Source organism: Aquarana catesbeiana, linkage group LG06, assembly GCF_042186555.1.
Source record: "Aquarana catesbeiana isolate 2022-GZ linkage group LG06, ASM4218655v1, whole genome shotgun sequence".
Lineage (NCBI taxonomy): Eukaryota > Metazoa > Chordata > Amphibia > Anura > Ranidae > Aquarana > Aquarana catesbeiana.
Window position 1 is genome coordinate 18,450,196 of NC_133329.1, and position 16,693 is coordinate 18,466,888.

A 16,693-nucleotide genomic window follows, 5' to 3' on the forward strand; every position below is an offset into this window, starting at 1 on the left:
GAGGTGGCACTGATGAGAAGGCACGAATATGCCACACTTATGGGCACTTATGGTTGGCACTGGTGGGCACTAGGCACAGATAGGCGGCACTGGTGGGCACAGATAGGCGCCACGGATGGGTGGCACTGATAGACACTGATAGGCACTGATGGGTGGCATTTATGGGAAGCAGTGATGAGCATTAATGGGCACCAGTGATGGGCAGCACTGATAGCCAGCACTGACTGGCATCTTTGCGGAGCTGTAGGAGCGGTGTATACACTGCTCCTACAGTGCCCCTGCCCATTGAAATCAATGGGCAGCACTGCCGCTGATGTGGTGCTTTGTGGGCGCTTTTAACCCTTTCTCGGCCATTAAAAGCGCCCCGTTAGTGGCCGAAAAGCTCTGCAAAAACGACGGTAAAGAGCTTCTAAAAATACCGCCGATGCCCAGGCGCTGCCAGTTTGAAAGTGCCCTAATAGAAGCATTATGCAGGTTGACAAAAATGTCACTGTATTTTATGTAATAGGTTGATGTGTGTACCATCAGCTCCATCTAGTGCCCAAAAATGCGGTATTGTTCCTTGAAATCCCTCACTGAGAAAACTATACCACACTTTGGCCACTAGATGGAGCTGACGATCACTTATAGTTATGCGAATTGGATGAGGCTTTCCCTGCCTCCAATTCGCATGACACCTCCGGGGCGACACCGCCTGGGGGCGCGTCCGCGGTCCGCATTGTTAAAGCGTCCATCAAAATTCCGGACCTGATTCGCCTCTAAAACGGTGAACAGGAACACACCGGACCCCTGCTGCGAGCCGTGGCTGCGGCTAGTGTAAACTCGGCCTTATGCAACAAATGGTTTATAAATAAGACTCCTTATGTGTGATTTTCATCATTCTATAACAGAGACTAGAATTAAGTATATATTAAATGTATATGTTTTTAGCCCTAATGAGTGATTTTTCTTCATTTTCTATCCCGATAGGGAATGGGGGAAAAGACACAGACCCCAAATGGAAGCCTTTCAGCAATCCTAATCCTAGATTTTGACTGGAGATGAGCTTTCCTTGAGATGTCCTCTTCAGATCCTTTATAGAGAGTCCTATATAAATATTAGTCTACACATTCAACAAATTTGCTTCTTACCTCTTTTTTTTATTTTGTTCTTCAAATCCTCAATTTTTGATCCTTCAAAAGGAGCTTTAGAATCTTTGACCTCATTGAAGAGGAAGACATCGCTCGCGTATTGATCAAGTTTGGGCTGTTCCCTGAGGATAAAAGCCTTCTTCTCGTTACTGCTGTCCTCCACGTCACCCACCACTACGATCACATTGTTCCGTCCTGTTTGTATCACATAGAAGGGGAGATAACAGAACATTATCACTATACAATAATTAAACTGATCACAAAACAGTGGTTATAGAAAATAACCCCCCCACTTTAAAATATTTACATTTTTCAGCCTCAGATGAAGACAGACACCATTTTTATTTTATCCAGCTGTATTTACTAGTGCAACTTATAACATCCAAGCAAAAGAAATCATTAACATGTCAGAAAAAAATCAAAAACAGAATCACTGATTTGGAAAAAGGAACTCCCCCCCCCCCCCCTTCCTCTCCTTGTCTCTACTAAATTTTGCACATCTAGACTTTGCAATATTTGCCCCCTCTTGTTTGCAGAAAGACTCAAGTTTAGTTACATTTGATGCTGACGGTTTGTGGACTGCAGTCTTCAAGTCATTCCACAGATTTTCAATGGGGTTTAAGTCTTAGCTCTGACTAGGCCATGTAAGGACATTCACCTTTTTCTCCTTCAACCACTGTGTACTCATTGATGGACATTTCCCACCTTCTCCTCCAACCACTATGTGCTCATTGGTGGACATTCCTCACCTTCTCCTCCAACCACTATGTGCTCATTGGTGGACATTCCCCACCTTCTCCTCCAACCATTGTGTGCTCATTGGTGGACATTCCCGACCTTCTCCTCCAACCACTGTGTGCTCATTGGTGGACATTTCCCACCTTCTCCTCCAACCACTGTGTGTCCATTGGTGGACATTCCCCACCTTCTCCTCCAACCACTGTGTGCTCATTGGTGGACATTCCCTGTCTTCTCCTCCAACCACTGTGTGTCCATTGGTGGACATTCCCCACCTTCTCCCCCAACCACTGTGTGCTCATTGGTGGGCATTCCCTGTCTTCTCCTCCAACCACTGTGTGCTCATTGGTGGACATTCCCCACCTTCTCCTCCAACCACTGTGTGCTCATTGGTGGACATTCCCCATCTTCTCCTCCAACCACTGTGTGCTCATTGGTGGACATTGCCCACCTTCTCCTCCAACCACTGTGTGCTCATTGGTGGACACTCCCCACCTTCTCCTCCAACCACTGTGTGCTCATTGGTGGACATTTCCCACCTTCTCCTCCAACCACTGTGTGCTCATTGGTGGACATTCCCCACCTTCTCCTCCAACCACTGTGTGCTCATTGGTGGACATTCCCCACCTTCTCCTCCAACCACTGTGTGCTCATTGGTGGACATTCCCCACCTTCTCCTCCAACCACTGTGTGCTCATTGGTGGATATTCCCCACCTTCTCCTCCAACCACTGTGTTAGGTATCAATTTACTTGCCATAACACTATTTTAGATATTTTATCAAAAAATGCTTAATATATTGTGTTTGTGTGCATTAAAATTCATTAACCACTTCAGCTGTGGAAGATTTTACCCCCTTCCTGACCAGAGCACTTTTTGCGATTCGGCACTGCGTCCTTTTAACTGACAATTGCGCGGTCGCGCGACGTTGCACCCAAACAAAATTGACGTCCTTTTTTTCCCACAACTAGAGCTTTCTTTTGGTGGTATTTGCTCCTCAGTTTAGGCCGATATGTATTCTTCTACATATTTTTGGTAAAAAAATTGCAATAAGCGTATATTAATTGGTTTGCGCAAAAGTTATAGCGTCTACAAAAAAGGGGATAGTTTCATGGCATTTTTATTATTAATGTTTTTTTTTTACTAGTAATGGCATCAATCTGCGATTTTTATTGGGACTGCGACATTATGGCGGACACATCGGACAATTTTGACACATTTTTGGGACCATTCGCATTAATACAGCGATCAATGCTATAAAAATGCATTGATTACTGTAAAAATGTCATTGTCAGGGAAGGGGTTAACACTAGGGGGCGATCAAGGGGTTAATGTGTTCCCTAGTGTGTGTTCCAACTGAAGGGGGGAGGGGACTGTGCAGAGGAGATGACAGATCACTGTTCATACTCTGCATGAACAGACAATCTGTCTGTTCTCCCCTCAGAGAACCGGAAACTGTGTGTTTACACACAGATCCTGGTTCTCCGTGTGTCAGCCTGCGATCGTGGGAGCCCGGCGGTGAACGTGACCGCCGAGCACTCGCATCGGCTCAGGGGGCACTCGCGCGTGCCCCCTAGTGGCCGCAAGGTGAAGTGACGTTACACCCAGCCGTGCCATTCTGCCACAGTACAACTGCGGTGGCTGGTCGGCAAGTGGTTAAAGTGTATTTTTTTACCAAAGATATTTAAAGGCTAAATTCACCATTAAAAATTTTTTTAAAAAAAATGCACATATTTTGCCCCTTACACCCTCCAGGGTCTGTACATCTAGAGTGCCCTCTAACATTTTCCAGAGTGCTCCTTACATTCTCCAGAGTGCCCCCTTACATCTGTGTATCCAGAGTGCCCCCTTACATCTGTGCCTCCAGAGTGCTCCCTTACATCTGTACCTCCAGAGTGCCTCCTTACATCTGTACCTCCAGAGTAACCCCTTACATCTGTACCTGCAGAGTGTCCCCTAACATTTTCCAGACTGCTCCTCACATCCTCCAGAGTGCCCCCTTACATCTATGCCTCCAGAGTGCCCCCTTACATCTGTGCCTCCAGTGTGCTCCCTTACATCTGTACCTCCAGAGTGACCCCTAACATTTTCCAGAGTGCTTCTTTCATCCTTCAGAGTGCCCCCTTACATCTTTGCCCCTAGAGCGCTCCCTTACAGTACCTCTAGAGTGCTCCTTACATGCTCCAGTGTGCCCCCTTACATCTGTGCCTCCAGAGCACCCCAATACATCTGTCCCTCTAGAGTGCTCCTTACATCCTCCAAAGTGTCCCCTTACATCTGTACCTCTAGAGTGCTCCTTACATCCTTCAGAGTGCCCCCTTACATCTCTGCCTCCAGAGTGCTCCCTTACATCTTTACCTCCAGAGTGCCCCCAAACATTTTCCAGAGTGTTTCTCACATTCTCCAGAGTGCCCCTTTACATCTGTACCACCAGAGTGCCCCCTTACATCTGTACCTCCAGAGTGTCCTGTAACATTTTCCAGAGTGCTCCTCACATCCTCCAGAGTGCCCCTTTACATCTGTGCCTCCAGAGTACCCCCTTACATCTGGGCCTCCAGAGTGACCCCTAACATTTTCCAGAGTGTTTCTCACATCCTCCAGAGTGCCCCTTTACATCTGCACTTCCAGAGTGTCCGCAACATTTTCCAGAGTGCTCCTCACATCCTCCAGAGTGCCCCCTTACATCTGTGCCTCAGAGTGCTCCCTTACATCTGTGCCTCAGAGTGCACTTTACATCTGTGCCTCCATAGTGTCCCCTTACATCTGTGCCTCCAGAGTACCCTCTTACGTCTGTACCTCCAGAGTGCCCCCTTACATCTGTACCTCCAGAGTGCCCCTTACATCTGTACCTCCAGAGTGCCCCCTAACATTTTCCAGAGTGCTCCTCACATCCTCCAGAGTGCCCCCTTACACCTGTGCCTCCAGAGTGCTCCCTTACATCTGTACCTCTAGAGTGCTCTTCACATCCTCCAGAGTGCCCCCTTACATCTATGCCTCCAGAGTGCCCCCTTACATCTGTGCCTCCAGTGTGCTCCCTTACATCTGTACCTCCAGAGTGACCCCTAACATTTTCCAGAGTGCTTCTCTCATCCTTCAGAGTGCCCCCTTACATCTTTACCCCTAGAGCGCTCCCTTACAGTACATCTAGAGTGCTCCTTACATCCTTCAGAGTGCCCCTTACATCTCTGCCTCCAGAGTGCTCCCTTACATCTTTACCTCCAGAGTGCCCCCAAACATTTTCCAGAGTGTTTCTCACATCCTCCAGAGTGCCCCTTTACATCTGTACCACCAGAGTGCCCCCTTACATCTGTACCTCCAGAGTGCCCCCTTACATTTGTACCTCCAGAGTGTTCTGTAACATTTTCCAGAGTGCTCCTCACATCCTCCAGAGTGCCCCCTTACATCTGTGCCTCCAGAGTGCTCCCTTACATCTGTACCTCTAGAGTGCTCCTCACATCCTCCAGAGTGCCCCCTTACATCTGTGCCTCCAGTGTCCCCGCTTACATCTGTGCCTCCAGAGTGCTCCCTTACATCTGTACCTCTAGAGTGCTCCTTACATCCTCCAGAGTGCCCCCTTACATCTGTACCTCCAGAGTGCCCCCAAATATTTTCCAGAGTGTTTCTCACATCCTCCAGAGTGCCCCTTTACATCTGCACTTCCAGAGTGTCCGCAACGTTTTCCAGAGTGCTCCTCACATCCTCCAGAGTGCCCCCCTTACATCTGTGCCTCAGAGTGCTCCCTTACATCTGTGCCTCAGAGTGCCCCCTTACATCTGTGCCTCTATAGTGTCCCCTTACATCTGTGCCTCCAGAGTACCCTCTTACATCTGTACCTCCAGAGTGCCCCCTTACATCTGTACCTCCAGAGTGCCCCTTACATCTGTACCTCCAGAGTGCCCCCTAACATTTTCCAGAGTGCTCCTCACATCCTGGAGAGTGCCCCCTTACATCTGTGCGCCCAGAGTGCTCCCTTAGATCTGTACCTCTAGAGTGCTCCTCACATCCTCCAGAGTGCCCCCTTACATCTGTGCCTCCAGTGTGCCCGCTTACATCTGTGCCTCCAGAGCGCTCCCTTACATCTGTACCTCTAGTTTGCTCCTTACATCCTCCAGAGTGCCCCCTTACATCTGTACCTCCAGAGTGCCCCCAAATATTTTCCAGAGTGTTTCTCACATCCTCCACAATGCCCCCTTACATCTATGCCTCCAGAGTGCTCCCTTACATATTTACCTCCAGAGTGCCCCCAAACATTTTCCAGAGTGTTTCTCACATCCTCCTAAGTGCCCCTTTACATCTGTACCATCAGAGTGCCCCCCTACATCTGTACCACCAGAGTGCCCCCTTACATCTGAACCTCCAGAGTGTCCCGTAACATTTTCCAGAGTGCTCCTCACATCCTCTAGAGTGCCCCCTTACATCTGTGCCTCCAGAGTGCCCCCTTACATCTGTGCCTCCAGAGTGACCTCTAAAATTTTCCAGAGTGTTTCTCACATCCTCTAGAGTGCCCCCTTACATCTGCACTTCCAGAGTGTCCGCAACATTTTCCAGAATGCTCCTCACATCCTCCAAAGTGCCCCCTTACATCTGTGCCTCAGAGTGCCCTCTTACATCTGTGCCTCCAGAGTGTCCCCTTACATCTGTGCCTCCAAAGTGTCTCCTTACATTTGTGCCTCCAGAGTGCCCCCTTACATCTGTACCTCCAGAGTGTCCCCTTACATCTGTGCCTCCAAAGTGTCCCCTTACATCTGTGCCCCCAGAGTGCTCCCTTACATCTGTACCTCTAGAGCGCTTCTCATCCTCCAGAGTGCCCCCTTACATCTGTGCCTCCAGTGTGCCCGCTTACATCTGTGCCTCCAGAGTGCCCCCTTACATCTGTACCTCCAAAGTGTCCCCTTACATTTGTGCCTCCAGAGTGCCCCCTTACATCTGTGCCTCCAAAGTGTCCCCTTACATCTGTGCCTCCAGAGTGCCCCCTTACTTCTGTACCTCCAAAGTGTCCCTAAGCATTTTGCAGAGTGCTCCTCACATCCTCCAGAGTGCCCCTAACATATTCCAGAGTGCTCCTCACATCCTCCAGAGTGCCCCCTTACATCTGTGCCTCTAGAGTGCCCCCAACATATTCCAGAGTGCTCCTCACATCCTCCAGAGTGCCCCTAACATATTCCAGAGTGCTCCTCACATCCTCCAGAGTGCCCCCTTACATCTGTGCCTCCAGAGCGCTCCCTTACATTTGTACCTCCAGAGTGCTCCTCATATCCTCCAGAGTGCCCCCTTACATCTGTGCCTCCAGAGTGCCCCCCAACATATTCCAGAGTGCTCCTCACATCCTCCAGAAAGCCCCTAACATATTCCAGAGTGCTCTTCACATCCTCCAGCGTGCCCCCTTACATCTGTGCCTCCAGAGTGCCCCCTTACACTTATGCCTCCAGAGTGCCCCCTTACATTGTCCAGTGTGGACCCTAATAGTACTAAGGGGGCACTTTAAATGAATGAAAGGGGCACTCTGGAGGATCTAAGGGGGCACTCTGGCGGTACTAAGTTAGTACCGCCAGAGTTCTCCCTTAGATCCTTCAGAGTGCCCCCTTACATTCTCCTCCTTAATGCACCCTTACATCCTCATCCAGAGTGCCCCCTTACATCTACCAGAGTACAACCTCAACATTTTCCTGCTCCAGCTTGTGATATATAGTTCTATATTACCTCTACCTGTGGATTACTGTGGCTCCTTGTGTGCATTATTTCCTGCAGCAGGTGTCCCAGTCCTCCGTCTCTGCTGTGAGGTGCAGGGAGGTGGAGGGGGAGGAGGAGTCCACTCATGTGAGCCCTGCAGCCTCTGCCACTATTTTCCTAGCCTTGGATCAGGGCTTCCTCACTGCCAGCACCAGACCCACTCTTTGCCACCTGAGTCTTAGCAGCATTCAGGCAGTTCTGAGCCGACAGTGGGCCGTCTTAGGGCCCCCCACGGTAGCATAATGCAAGGGCCCGGTCGCATGTGCGACATTTGCCACCTGGTAGTTCCGCCACTGACACACACAGTATATCTTCCCATTGTAGGATGAGCAGAGATTAATTACTATAGGGGAAATCTGCCCATTGCACTGTGGGAGGGCCAAAGAAATTCTATTGAAGGAGAGGCAGAGATAAAAGCTACTGCAGGGAAATCTCACCATTGTGGGAGGGGCAGAGACACAAACTACTGTAGAGAAATCTCACTATTGTGGGAGGGGCAGTGACACAAACTACTGCAGGGAAATCTCACTATTGTGGGAGGGGCAGAGACACAAACTACTGCAGGGAAATCTCACCATTGTGGGAGGGGCAGAGACACAAACTACTGCAGGGAATCTCACCATTGTGGGAGGGCCAGAGACAGAAACTACTGCAGGGAAATCTCACCATTGTGGGAGGACAAGAGACTAAAACTACTGCAGGGAAATATCATCATTGTGGGAAAGGTAGCAACACCAACAGTTGCAGAGAAATATTACTATTGCAGGAGGAAGAGAGACACAAACTTCTGTGGGGAATCGGGATGAGCCGAACACCCCCCTGTTCGGTTCGCACCAGAACATGCGAACAGGAAAAAAGTTTGTTCGAACACGCAAACACCGTTAAAGTCTATGGGACACGAACATGAATAATCAAAAGTGCTAATTTTAAAGGCTAATATGCAAGTTATTGTCAGAAAAAGTGTTTGGGGACCTGGGTCCTGCCCCAGGGGACATGGATAGATGCAAAAAAAAGTTTTAAAAACGGCCGTTTTTTCAGGAGCAGTGATTTTAATAATGCTTAAAGTCAAACAATAAAAGTGTAATATACCTTTAAATTTCGTACCTGGGGGGTGTCTATAGTATGCCTGTAAAGGGGCGCATGTTTCCTGTGTTTAGAACAGTCTGACAGCAAAATGACATTTTGAAGGAAAAAACTCATTTAAAACTACCCGCGGCTATTGCATTGCCGACAATACACATAGAAGTTCATTGATAAAAATGGCATGGGAATTCCCCAAAGGGGAACCCCGAACCAAAATTAAAAAAAAAAAAATGACGTGGGAGTCCTCCTAAATTCCATACCAGGCCCTTCAGGTCTGGTATGGATATTAAGGGGAACCCCGGCCAAAATTTAAAAAAAAAATGACGTGGGGTTCCCCCTAAATTCCATACCAGACCCTTCAGGTCTGGTATGGATTTTAAGGGGAACCCCGCGCCAAAAAAAAAAAAAATGGCGTGGGGTCCCCCCAAAAATCCACACCAGACCCTTATCCGAGCACGCAACCTGGCAGGCTGCAGGAAAAGAGGGGGGGACGAGAGTGCGCCCCCCCCTCCTGAACCGTACCAGGCCACATGCAGTCAACATTGGGAGGGTGCTTTGGGGTAGCCCCCAAAACACCTTGTCCCCATGTTGATGAGGACAAGGGCCTCATCCCCACAACCCTGGCCGGTGGTTGTGGGGGTCTGCGGGCGGGGTGCTTATCGGAATCTGGAAGCCCCCTTTAACAAGGGGACCCCCAGATCCCGGCCCCCCCCCCCGTGTGAAATGGTAAGGGGGTACTTACCCCTACCATTTCACTAAAAAACTGTCAAAAATGTTAAAAATGACAAGAGACAGTTTTTGACAATTCCTTTATTTAAATGCTTCTTCTTTCTTCCTTCATCTTCTGGTTCTTCTGGTTCTTCTGGCTCTTCTGGTTCTTCCTCCGGCGTTCTTGTCCAGCATCTCCTCCGCGGCGTCTTCTATCTTCTTCTCCTCGGGCCGCTCCGCACCCATGGCATGGGGGGGAGGCTCCCGCTTTTCTCTTCTTCTTTTCTTCTCTTCTTCTCTTCTTCATTTTCTTCTCCGGGCCGCTCCGCAACCCATGCTGGCATGGAGGGAGGCTCCCGCTGTGTGACGGCGCTCCTCGCCTGACAGTTCTTAAATAATGGGGGCGGGGCCACCCGGTGACCCCGCCCCCCTCTGACGCACGGGACATGACGGGACTTCCCTGTGGCATTCCCCGTGATGTCACAGGGAAGTTCCGTCAAGTCACCGTGCATCAGAGGGGGCGGGGTCACCGGGTGGCCCCACCCCCCGTTATTTAAGAACCGTCAGATGAGGAGACGCCGTCACACAGCGGGAGCCTCCCTCCATGCATAGATGCGGAGCGGCCCGGAGAAGAAAATTAAGAAGAGAAGAAGAGAAGAAGGAAGAAGAGAAGAAGAGAAGAGGATGAAGAAGAAGATGAAGAGAAGAGCGGGAGCCTCCCCCCAATGCCATGGGTGCGGAGCGGCCCGAGGAGAAGAAGATAGAAGACGCCGCGGAGGAGATGCTGGACGAGAACGCCCCGGAGGAAGAACCAGAAGAGCCAGAAGAACCAGAAGAAGAAGAAGATGAAGGAAGATAGAAGAAGCATTTAAATAAAGGAATTGTCAAAAACTGTCTCTTGTCATTTTTAACTATTTTGACACTTTTTTAGTGAAATGGTAGGGGTAAGTACCCCCTTACCATTTCACACAGGGGGGGGCCGGGATCTGGGGGTCCCCTTGTTAAAGGGGGCTTCCAGATTCCGATAAGCCCCCCGCCCGCAGACCCCCACAACCACCGGCCAGGGTTGTGGGGATGAGGCCCTTGTCCTCATCAACATGGGGACAAGGTGTTTTGGGGGGCTACCCCAAAGCACCCTCCCAATGTTGAGGGCATGTGGCCTGGTACAGTTCAGGAGGGGGGGCGCACTCTCGTCCCCCCCTCTTTTCCTGCGGCCTGCCAGGTTGCGTGCTCGGATAAGGGTCTGGTATGGATTTTTGGGGGGACCCCACGCCGTTTTTTTTTTTTTTTTGGCGCGGGGTTCCCCTTAAAATCCATACCAGACCTGAAGGGTCTGGTATGGAATTTAGGGGGAACCCCACGTCATTTTTTTTTTAAATTTTGGCCGGGGTTCCCCTTAATATCCATACCAGACCTGAAGGGCCTGGTATGGAATTTAGGGGGACTCCCACATCATTTTTTTTTTTTTAATTTTGGTTCAGGGTTTCCCTGTGGGGAATTCCCATGCCGTTTTTATCAATGAACTTCTATGTGTATTGTCGGCAATGCAATAGCCGCGGGTAGTTTTAAATGGCTTTTTTTTCTTTCGAAATGTCATTTTGCTGTCAGACTGTTCTAAACACGGGAAACATGCGCCCCTTTACAGGCATACTATAGACACCCCCCAGGTACGAAATTTAAAGGGATATTACACTTTTATTGTTTGACTTTAAGCATTATTAAAATCACTGCTCCTGAAAAAACGGCCGTTTTTAAAACTTTTTTTTGCATTGATCCATGTCCCCTGGGGCAGGACCCAGGTCCCCAAACACTTTTTATGACAATAACTTGCATATAAGCCTTTAAAATTAGCACTTTTGATTTCTCCCATAGACTTTTAAAGGGTGTTCCGCGGCATTCGAATTTGCCGCGAACACCCCAAATTGTTCGCTGTTCGGCGAACTTGCGAACAGCCAATGTTCGAGTCGAACATGAGTTCGACTCGAACTCGAAGCTCATCCCTAGTGGGGAACCCTCACTATTGTGGGAGGGGCAGAGACACAAACAACTGCAGGTAAAATCTCACCATTGTGGGAGGGGCAGGAACACAAAATATTGTAAGGTTTTGTCAGGGGAAAATATTAGATAAATGTGACCTTAAAAAATCCATCAATCACATAAAAAATCCATATGAAAGTTCCCTGCAATATAAGAGATAATTTACCTCACTCTCTATCAGTATGTGTCTTCTGCTGGGTCACCTGCTGGGTCCTGTAGTGTCATAGGAACAGGGGAAGAAACCAAAGCATGCAGTGCGGGACACACTCCCAGAAGTATTGAATGATGAAGAGTCTTTTGGAGATTGCATCACATCACTGGAATGGAGGAGAGGAAGGAGACATGGGCCACCAGAGATGTGAGTATAATATCTCTTCTTTTGTAGGATTCCTTTAGCTGCACTTTTTAGGCAGCGGACAAGATTATTTTAAGGGCTTATGTTATTTTTAGCGAAAAATGCCGGCAACTTGATTGCTTCTTCTTAAATCTTTGTTAAGCACTAACAGCAGTGTGACATCTAAAAACGCTAACATGTTTCGGCCGGAGTCATCCTCATAGCATCAAGGCTCCGGCCGAAACATGTTAGCAATTTAGTTGTCACACTGCTGTTTGTTTCTTCTTAAATCTTTATCGAGCACTAACAGCAGCGCGATATCTAAATTGCTAACATGTTTCGGCATGAGCCTTCCTTCTTCATAGCATCAAGGCTCCATCCGAAACATGTTAGCAATTTAGATGTCACACTGCTGTTAGTGCTCAATAAAGATTAAGAAGAAGCAAACAGCAGCGTGACATCTAAATTGCTAACAAGTTTCGGCCGGAGCCTTGATGCTATGAAGAAGGTTCCGGCTGAAACATGTTAGCGTTTAAGATGTCGCACTGCTGTTAGTGCTCAATTAAGATTTAAGAAGAAGCAATCGAGTTGCCGGCATTTTTTGCTATTTTGATGTCTATGGGACACAACAAGCCTGAGCACCGTTATTCAGCTCATCATTCTACAATTATTCGGTAGAGCTTGGGTGAGTTTTTGTCTACACTACTTTGTTATATTTAGGTTAGCAGAATAGATTCAAATTGGTATGGTTAGGTTAGAGTTATCGACAAGTTAGAGGACATTCAGGCTTCATGTGCCGAACACCAATGTACAATTTTGAGTGGAATTACCAATTCACACTCTCTATAAAGCTGGCTATACAAATTCAGCAGGCTCAGCAGGGCCTGGTTAAATTTTGATCCACGTATGGCCATTCCTGTTCATGAAAAAGTATATCTATCAATTGACTTTTCATGAAACAGCTAATTTGGTGCATTTTTTTTTTTGATTCCCATGAGTGGATGGGGAAATCAATTTTTTTTTTTTCTGGCTCAACAAAAAAAACTGAATCATGAATGGCCAGCTGTAGGCTACTCTTGGCACAAACTTACCATAAGCCTGAGATAGGTGTTGCAGCTCGTCATCGTACAGGCTGCTAACAACATCAGTGATGTTTAGGCGCCCTCTTGTCTTGCTGTGGTAAAGGATGCCGAAGGAACACTTGGGGACTTGCTCTGTGAAATCAGACCGAGTATTGGTGATCAGGATGGGCTGCACCTCCTTCACCCCGTGATGAAGGTAACGATACGTATCAACCATTCATAGGTACTTCTGTCATCTCGGGAAAATATTCCGACTACTAAGTGGTCACAACACCTCATCTTCTAGATGTCCTTAAGCTGTAGAAAACAGTAAAACATGATTGGCACACATTATGCCAACAGTCCCAAGGGTACCCGCCATACACTATGTATGAGGTAAATGCCTGGGTGCTCATCCACAAAGAAATCCATACAAATTCAAAAGAGGTGTAGAGGCATTTATGGGTCTTGCAGTGGAGATAAATCGATTTACAACATCTCTTCTTCAACACCCCTAATTGTCTGTATACCTGTTTTGGAATTAAATAGAAAATATTATATTTTTCTCATAGGATTAGTATAGAACTTTTAGACCCCATTCAAATTTCAGGTAGTGGGAACACATGTTCCAGCTCACAACATTTTATTTTTGTGCAATTTACACGCGTTTCCTTGTAACGCACATAGGGCAGCCCTTTCACCTAAACGGGCTGCCCTATGAGCATTTATCGTGCTAAAGAGGCTCATGACAGGATCAGACAGGAGATAGAGAGATACAAAGAGGCAGATTAGGAAGACTGCCTAGCAACAAGGGTTTAGGTAAGTTTAAAATTATTTTTTTTTCAAATGTTTTTTTTTTCTTTTTTTTTAGGATTTTTGGTGTATTTTTTTTTTCATGGTGGCCCTCCACTTTAAGTATATTTACCCAATCACCTGCACTCTGCATCAACAAACTAAAAAAACCAAAGACTGCAGCAATTCAATACCCAAATACCGGATATATAAAACTAATAGTGAAAAAATGGATGCAAAGTGACCTTGTTTATAGACATTGATTAGACAGGAGATAGAGAGATACAAAGTAACATTGTTTATAAACATTCATCAAACAGGAGATAGAGAGATACAAAGTAACATTGTTTATAAACATTGATCAGACAGGAGATAGAGAAATGCAAAGTAACATTGTTTATAAACATTGATCAGATAGGAGATAGAGAAATACAAAGTAACATTGTTTATAAACATTGATCAGACAGGAGCTAGAGAGATACAAAGTAGCATTGTTTATAGACATTGATCAGACAGGAGATAGAGAGATACACTGTAACATTGTTAGTTTTGTATCTATTCTATTTTATTTGTCTGCAGATTGAAGGGATGAGCTTCAATCTACAGAAAAAGCAACCTGAAAAGGTTAAAAAATATTGTCCTTTTTTATCTTCTTCCTTTTAAATAACATTTGTTCTCTTTCAACGCTTTAAGAACTCATCATTTACTTTAATCTTCCCTAATTAATCTCTTCCACTATCCTAGCAATCAATTTTTTTCTTGCAGATTTTTTTTTATTTCTAGTTTTCTAAGAATTAAAAAAAGGGTGGGCTCACCCAGTTGTGTGACGATAGCAAATGAATATTCGCTATTTTCACACTAAATTTCCTCCCCGACAATCAGGAAGAGGGTTGTGAGACCTGTTTCCCGATTGGACAAAATGCCAGGTGTTCCTTTTGGACGACTAGCGCCTAGGAGGAGGAGAGAGGAGACGCATGGTGGCCACCTAGATGAAGGACACTGGAGCTGCTGCACGCAGCCCACCACCCACCACCTAGATGGGGTAAGTGCCGGCCCGACTGGCAGACAGCGGGGGGAGGGGGTGTGGTTGTCTGCCGCCCCCCCCCAAAAAAACCCACCAGCCGCCACTGCATTTCACTATTAACCAAAATCTCTGAGGAATGTTTCCAACACCTTTTTGTATCTATGCCACGAAGAATGAAGGCAAAAGGGGGTCCAACCCACTACTAGCAAGGTGTACCTAATAAAGCGACCGGTAAGTGCAGGTCACCTTACATATTTCTAGGTGACATTGGGGTTGAGTTAATAAAGGCAAATAGACTGAGCGCTCTACAAGAGCATTTGCTTCAGACCTTAGTAAATGAGATGAAGATTCACTTTAGAAAGAATACCCAATCACATGCAAGGAAAATAAAAAATGGCATATTTGCTTGAATGTGATTGGACGATGGAAGTCAGTAGAGCTCCCCCTGATTTACTAAGCTCTGGGGCAACTGCACTTGCAGATTTCTCAGTCTATTTGCCTTTAGTAAATCCACCCCATGGTGTCACTCAAACCACATCCTCACCGTCATATTATCTGGGAGATTTAACTCTTGCTGAACACAGTGCTGTCCATGTCCACACCCTTCTTCTCGGTCCAAGCAGCACTGATACTATCTGATTAAACTCTTTGCTGACATGAGCATCACTTGAAACGTGCTCATATGAGTTGAAGTTGTTGCCAGTAAAGGGTTAATCCTCTTCCTAAAAAAACAATGACAGTTTCAACTGCACCCCCCAATCCACTGACATACTGTGACACCCCAATGATTAGCCTAACTCACCGATTCTGGAAGCTTGCGATACGCCCTACACACCCAACTCTGCACTGCGATCTCATGCAAAAAACTGCAGGGAGTGAAAGTGAAACTTTGTATCAGAACCTTTATTAGTGCACAGACAGGAAGGAGGGGGCCTCACATTAGAATACAATGATAACACCAATACTAAGGAAGCCACTTTCTGGAGATCTCCCCAATGGGGACACAGATAAAAACAGAAACACATTTGGGTGGATTTACTAAAACTGGAGAGTGTAAAATCTGGAGCAACTCTGCATAGAAACCAACCTGCTTGCAGGTTTTATTGTCAAAGCTTAAAGTGGTTATAAACCCTTATAAACCTTTACACTTTTTTTTTACACCTGTAGCTACCCCGGATATCTCCTAAACCTGCATGGTTTAGGAGATATCCCCTGTATTTGCATGTGCCGACGTCATCGGCACATGCGCACTGAAGCAAACTGAAGCAATGGCACCTATGTGCCGTTGCTTCAGTTAGACTGTGCCATTACCAGCGGCTCCCGTGCTCATGGGCGATACCCAGATGTAACTCTGGGAGCGATATCGCTGGCCGGAGCGGTGAACGAGGACCTCTGCGGGGGCTTCGATCCAAGGTAAGTAATACATAATGAGCTAGTATGCTATGCATACTAGCTCGTTATGCCTTTGTCTTGAAGGTTTTTTTTTTTTTTTTTGCTAGGGTTTACAACCACTTTAACCACTTGCTGGTGTACAGCGGCTCCTTTAAGGAGCCATAGCAGGTGTGCGCATGCCACTGTATGGCGGGGCACCTGATGCATGTGGCCGGCCACCCGTAATCACGGGAACGAGAGCCAGAGCAGGGATCTGTCAATGTAAACAGACAGATCCCCGTTCTGACAGGGGAGTTAGAGAGAGATTGGCTGTTCCTAGTGATCAGGAACAGCGATCTCTTGCCACCTCCAGTCAACCCATGTGGTGTGCATAGTGTGCCGCAGTGAACAGTGATTGTGGCCAAATTGCTATTGCTGACATCATCAACCAATAATGCCGAACCCGCCCCCAGACAGCTGCCCGCAGCTCCCGGACAGCAAGAGATTTGTGTGTAACTATCTTGGTTACTTTTGGAGCCACAGCTTAGTCCGCCTGAAACCCGGACACATGATTCAAAACTCAAACTGTCCGGGTGACACCCAGACAGGTGGCAACCCTAGGCATGGCCGGGAGCTCCAATGACGCTCCCACTCCATTACTGCTTTCACTACAGCCTCTGTGTTCC

At 47.2% G+C, this 16,693-nt stretch overlaps 1 protein-coding gene across 2 annotated transcripts in view; it reads right to left on the reverse strand.

Annotated features, from left to right (window-relative positions):
- LOC141148203 (uncharacterized) overlaps positions 1-16,693 on the reverse strand; it is a 111,442-nt gene that overhangs the window by 12,679 nt on the left and 82,070 nt on the right. The window contains exons 1-3 of one of the 2 annotated variants that reach the window (XM_073635423.1): positions 15,439-15,775; positions 12,851-13,138; positions 1,131-1,325 (exon numbers count right to left, since the gene is read on the reverse strand). The exons of the other annotated variant lie outside the window; for it this stretch is intronic. Coding sequence (XP_073491524.1) covers positions 1,131-1,325; positions 12,851-13,058 — 403 coding nt within the window. The 5' untranslated portion in view covers positions 13,059-13,138; positions 15,439-15,775. Of the gene's footprint in view, positions 1-1,130; positions 1,326-12,850; positions 13,139-15,438; positions 15,776-16,693 lie in introns of those variants that run through there. 2 annotated transcript variants of the gene reach the window in all.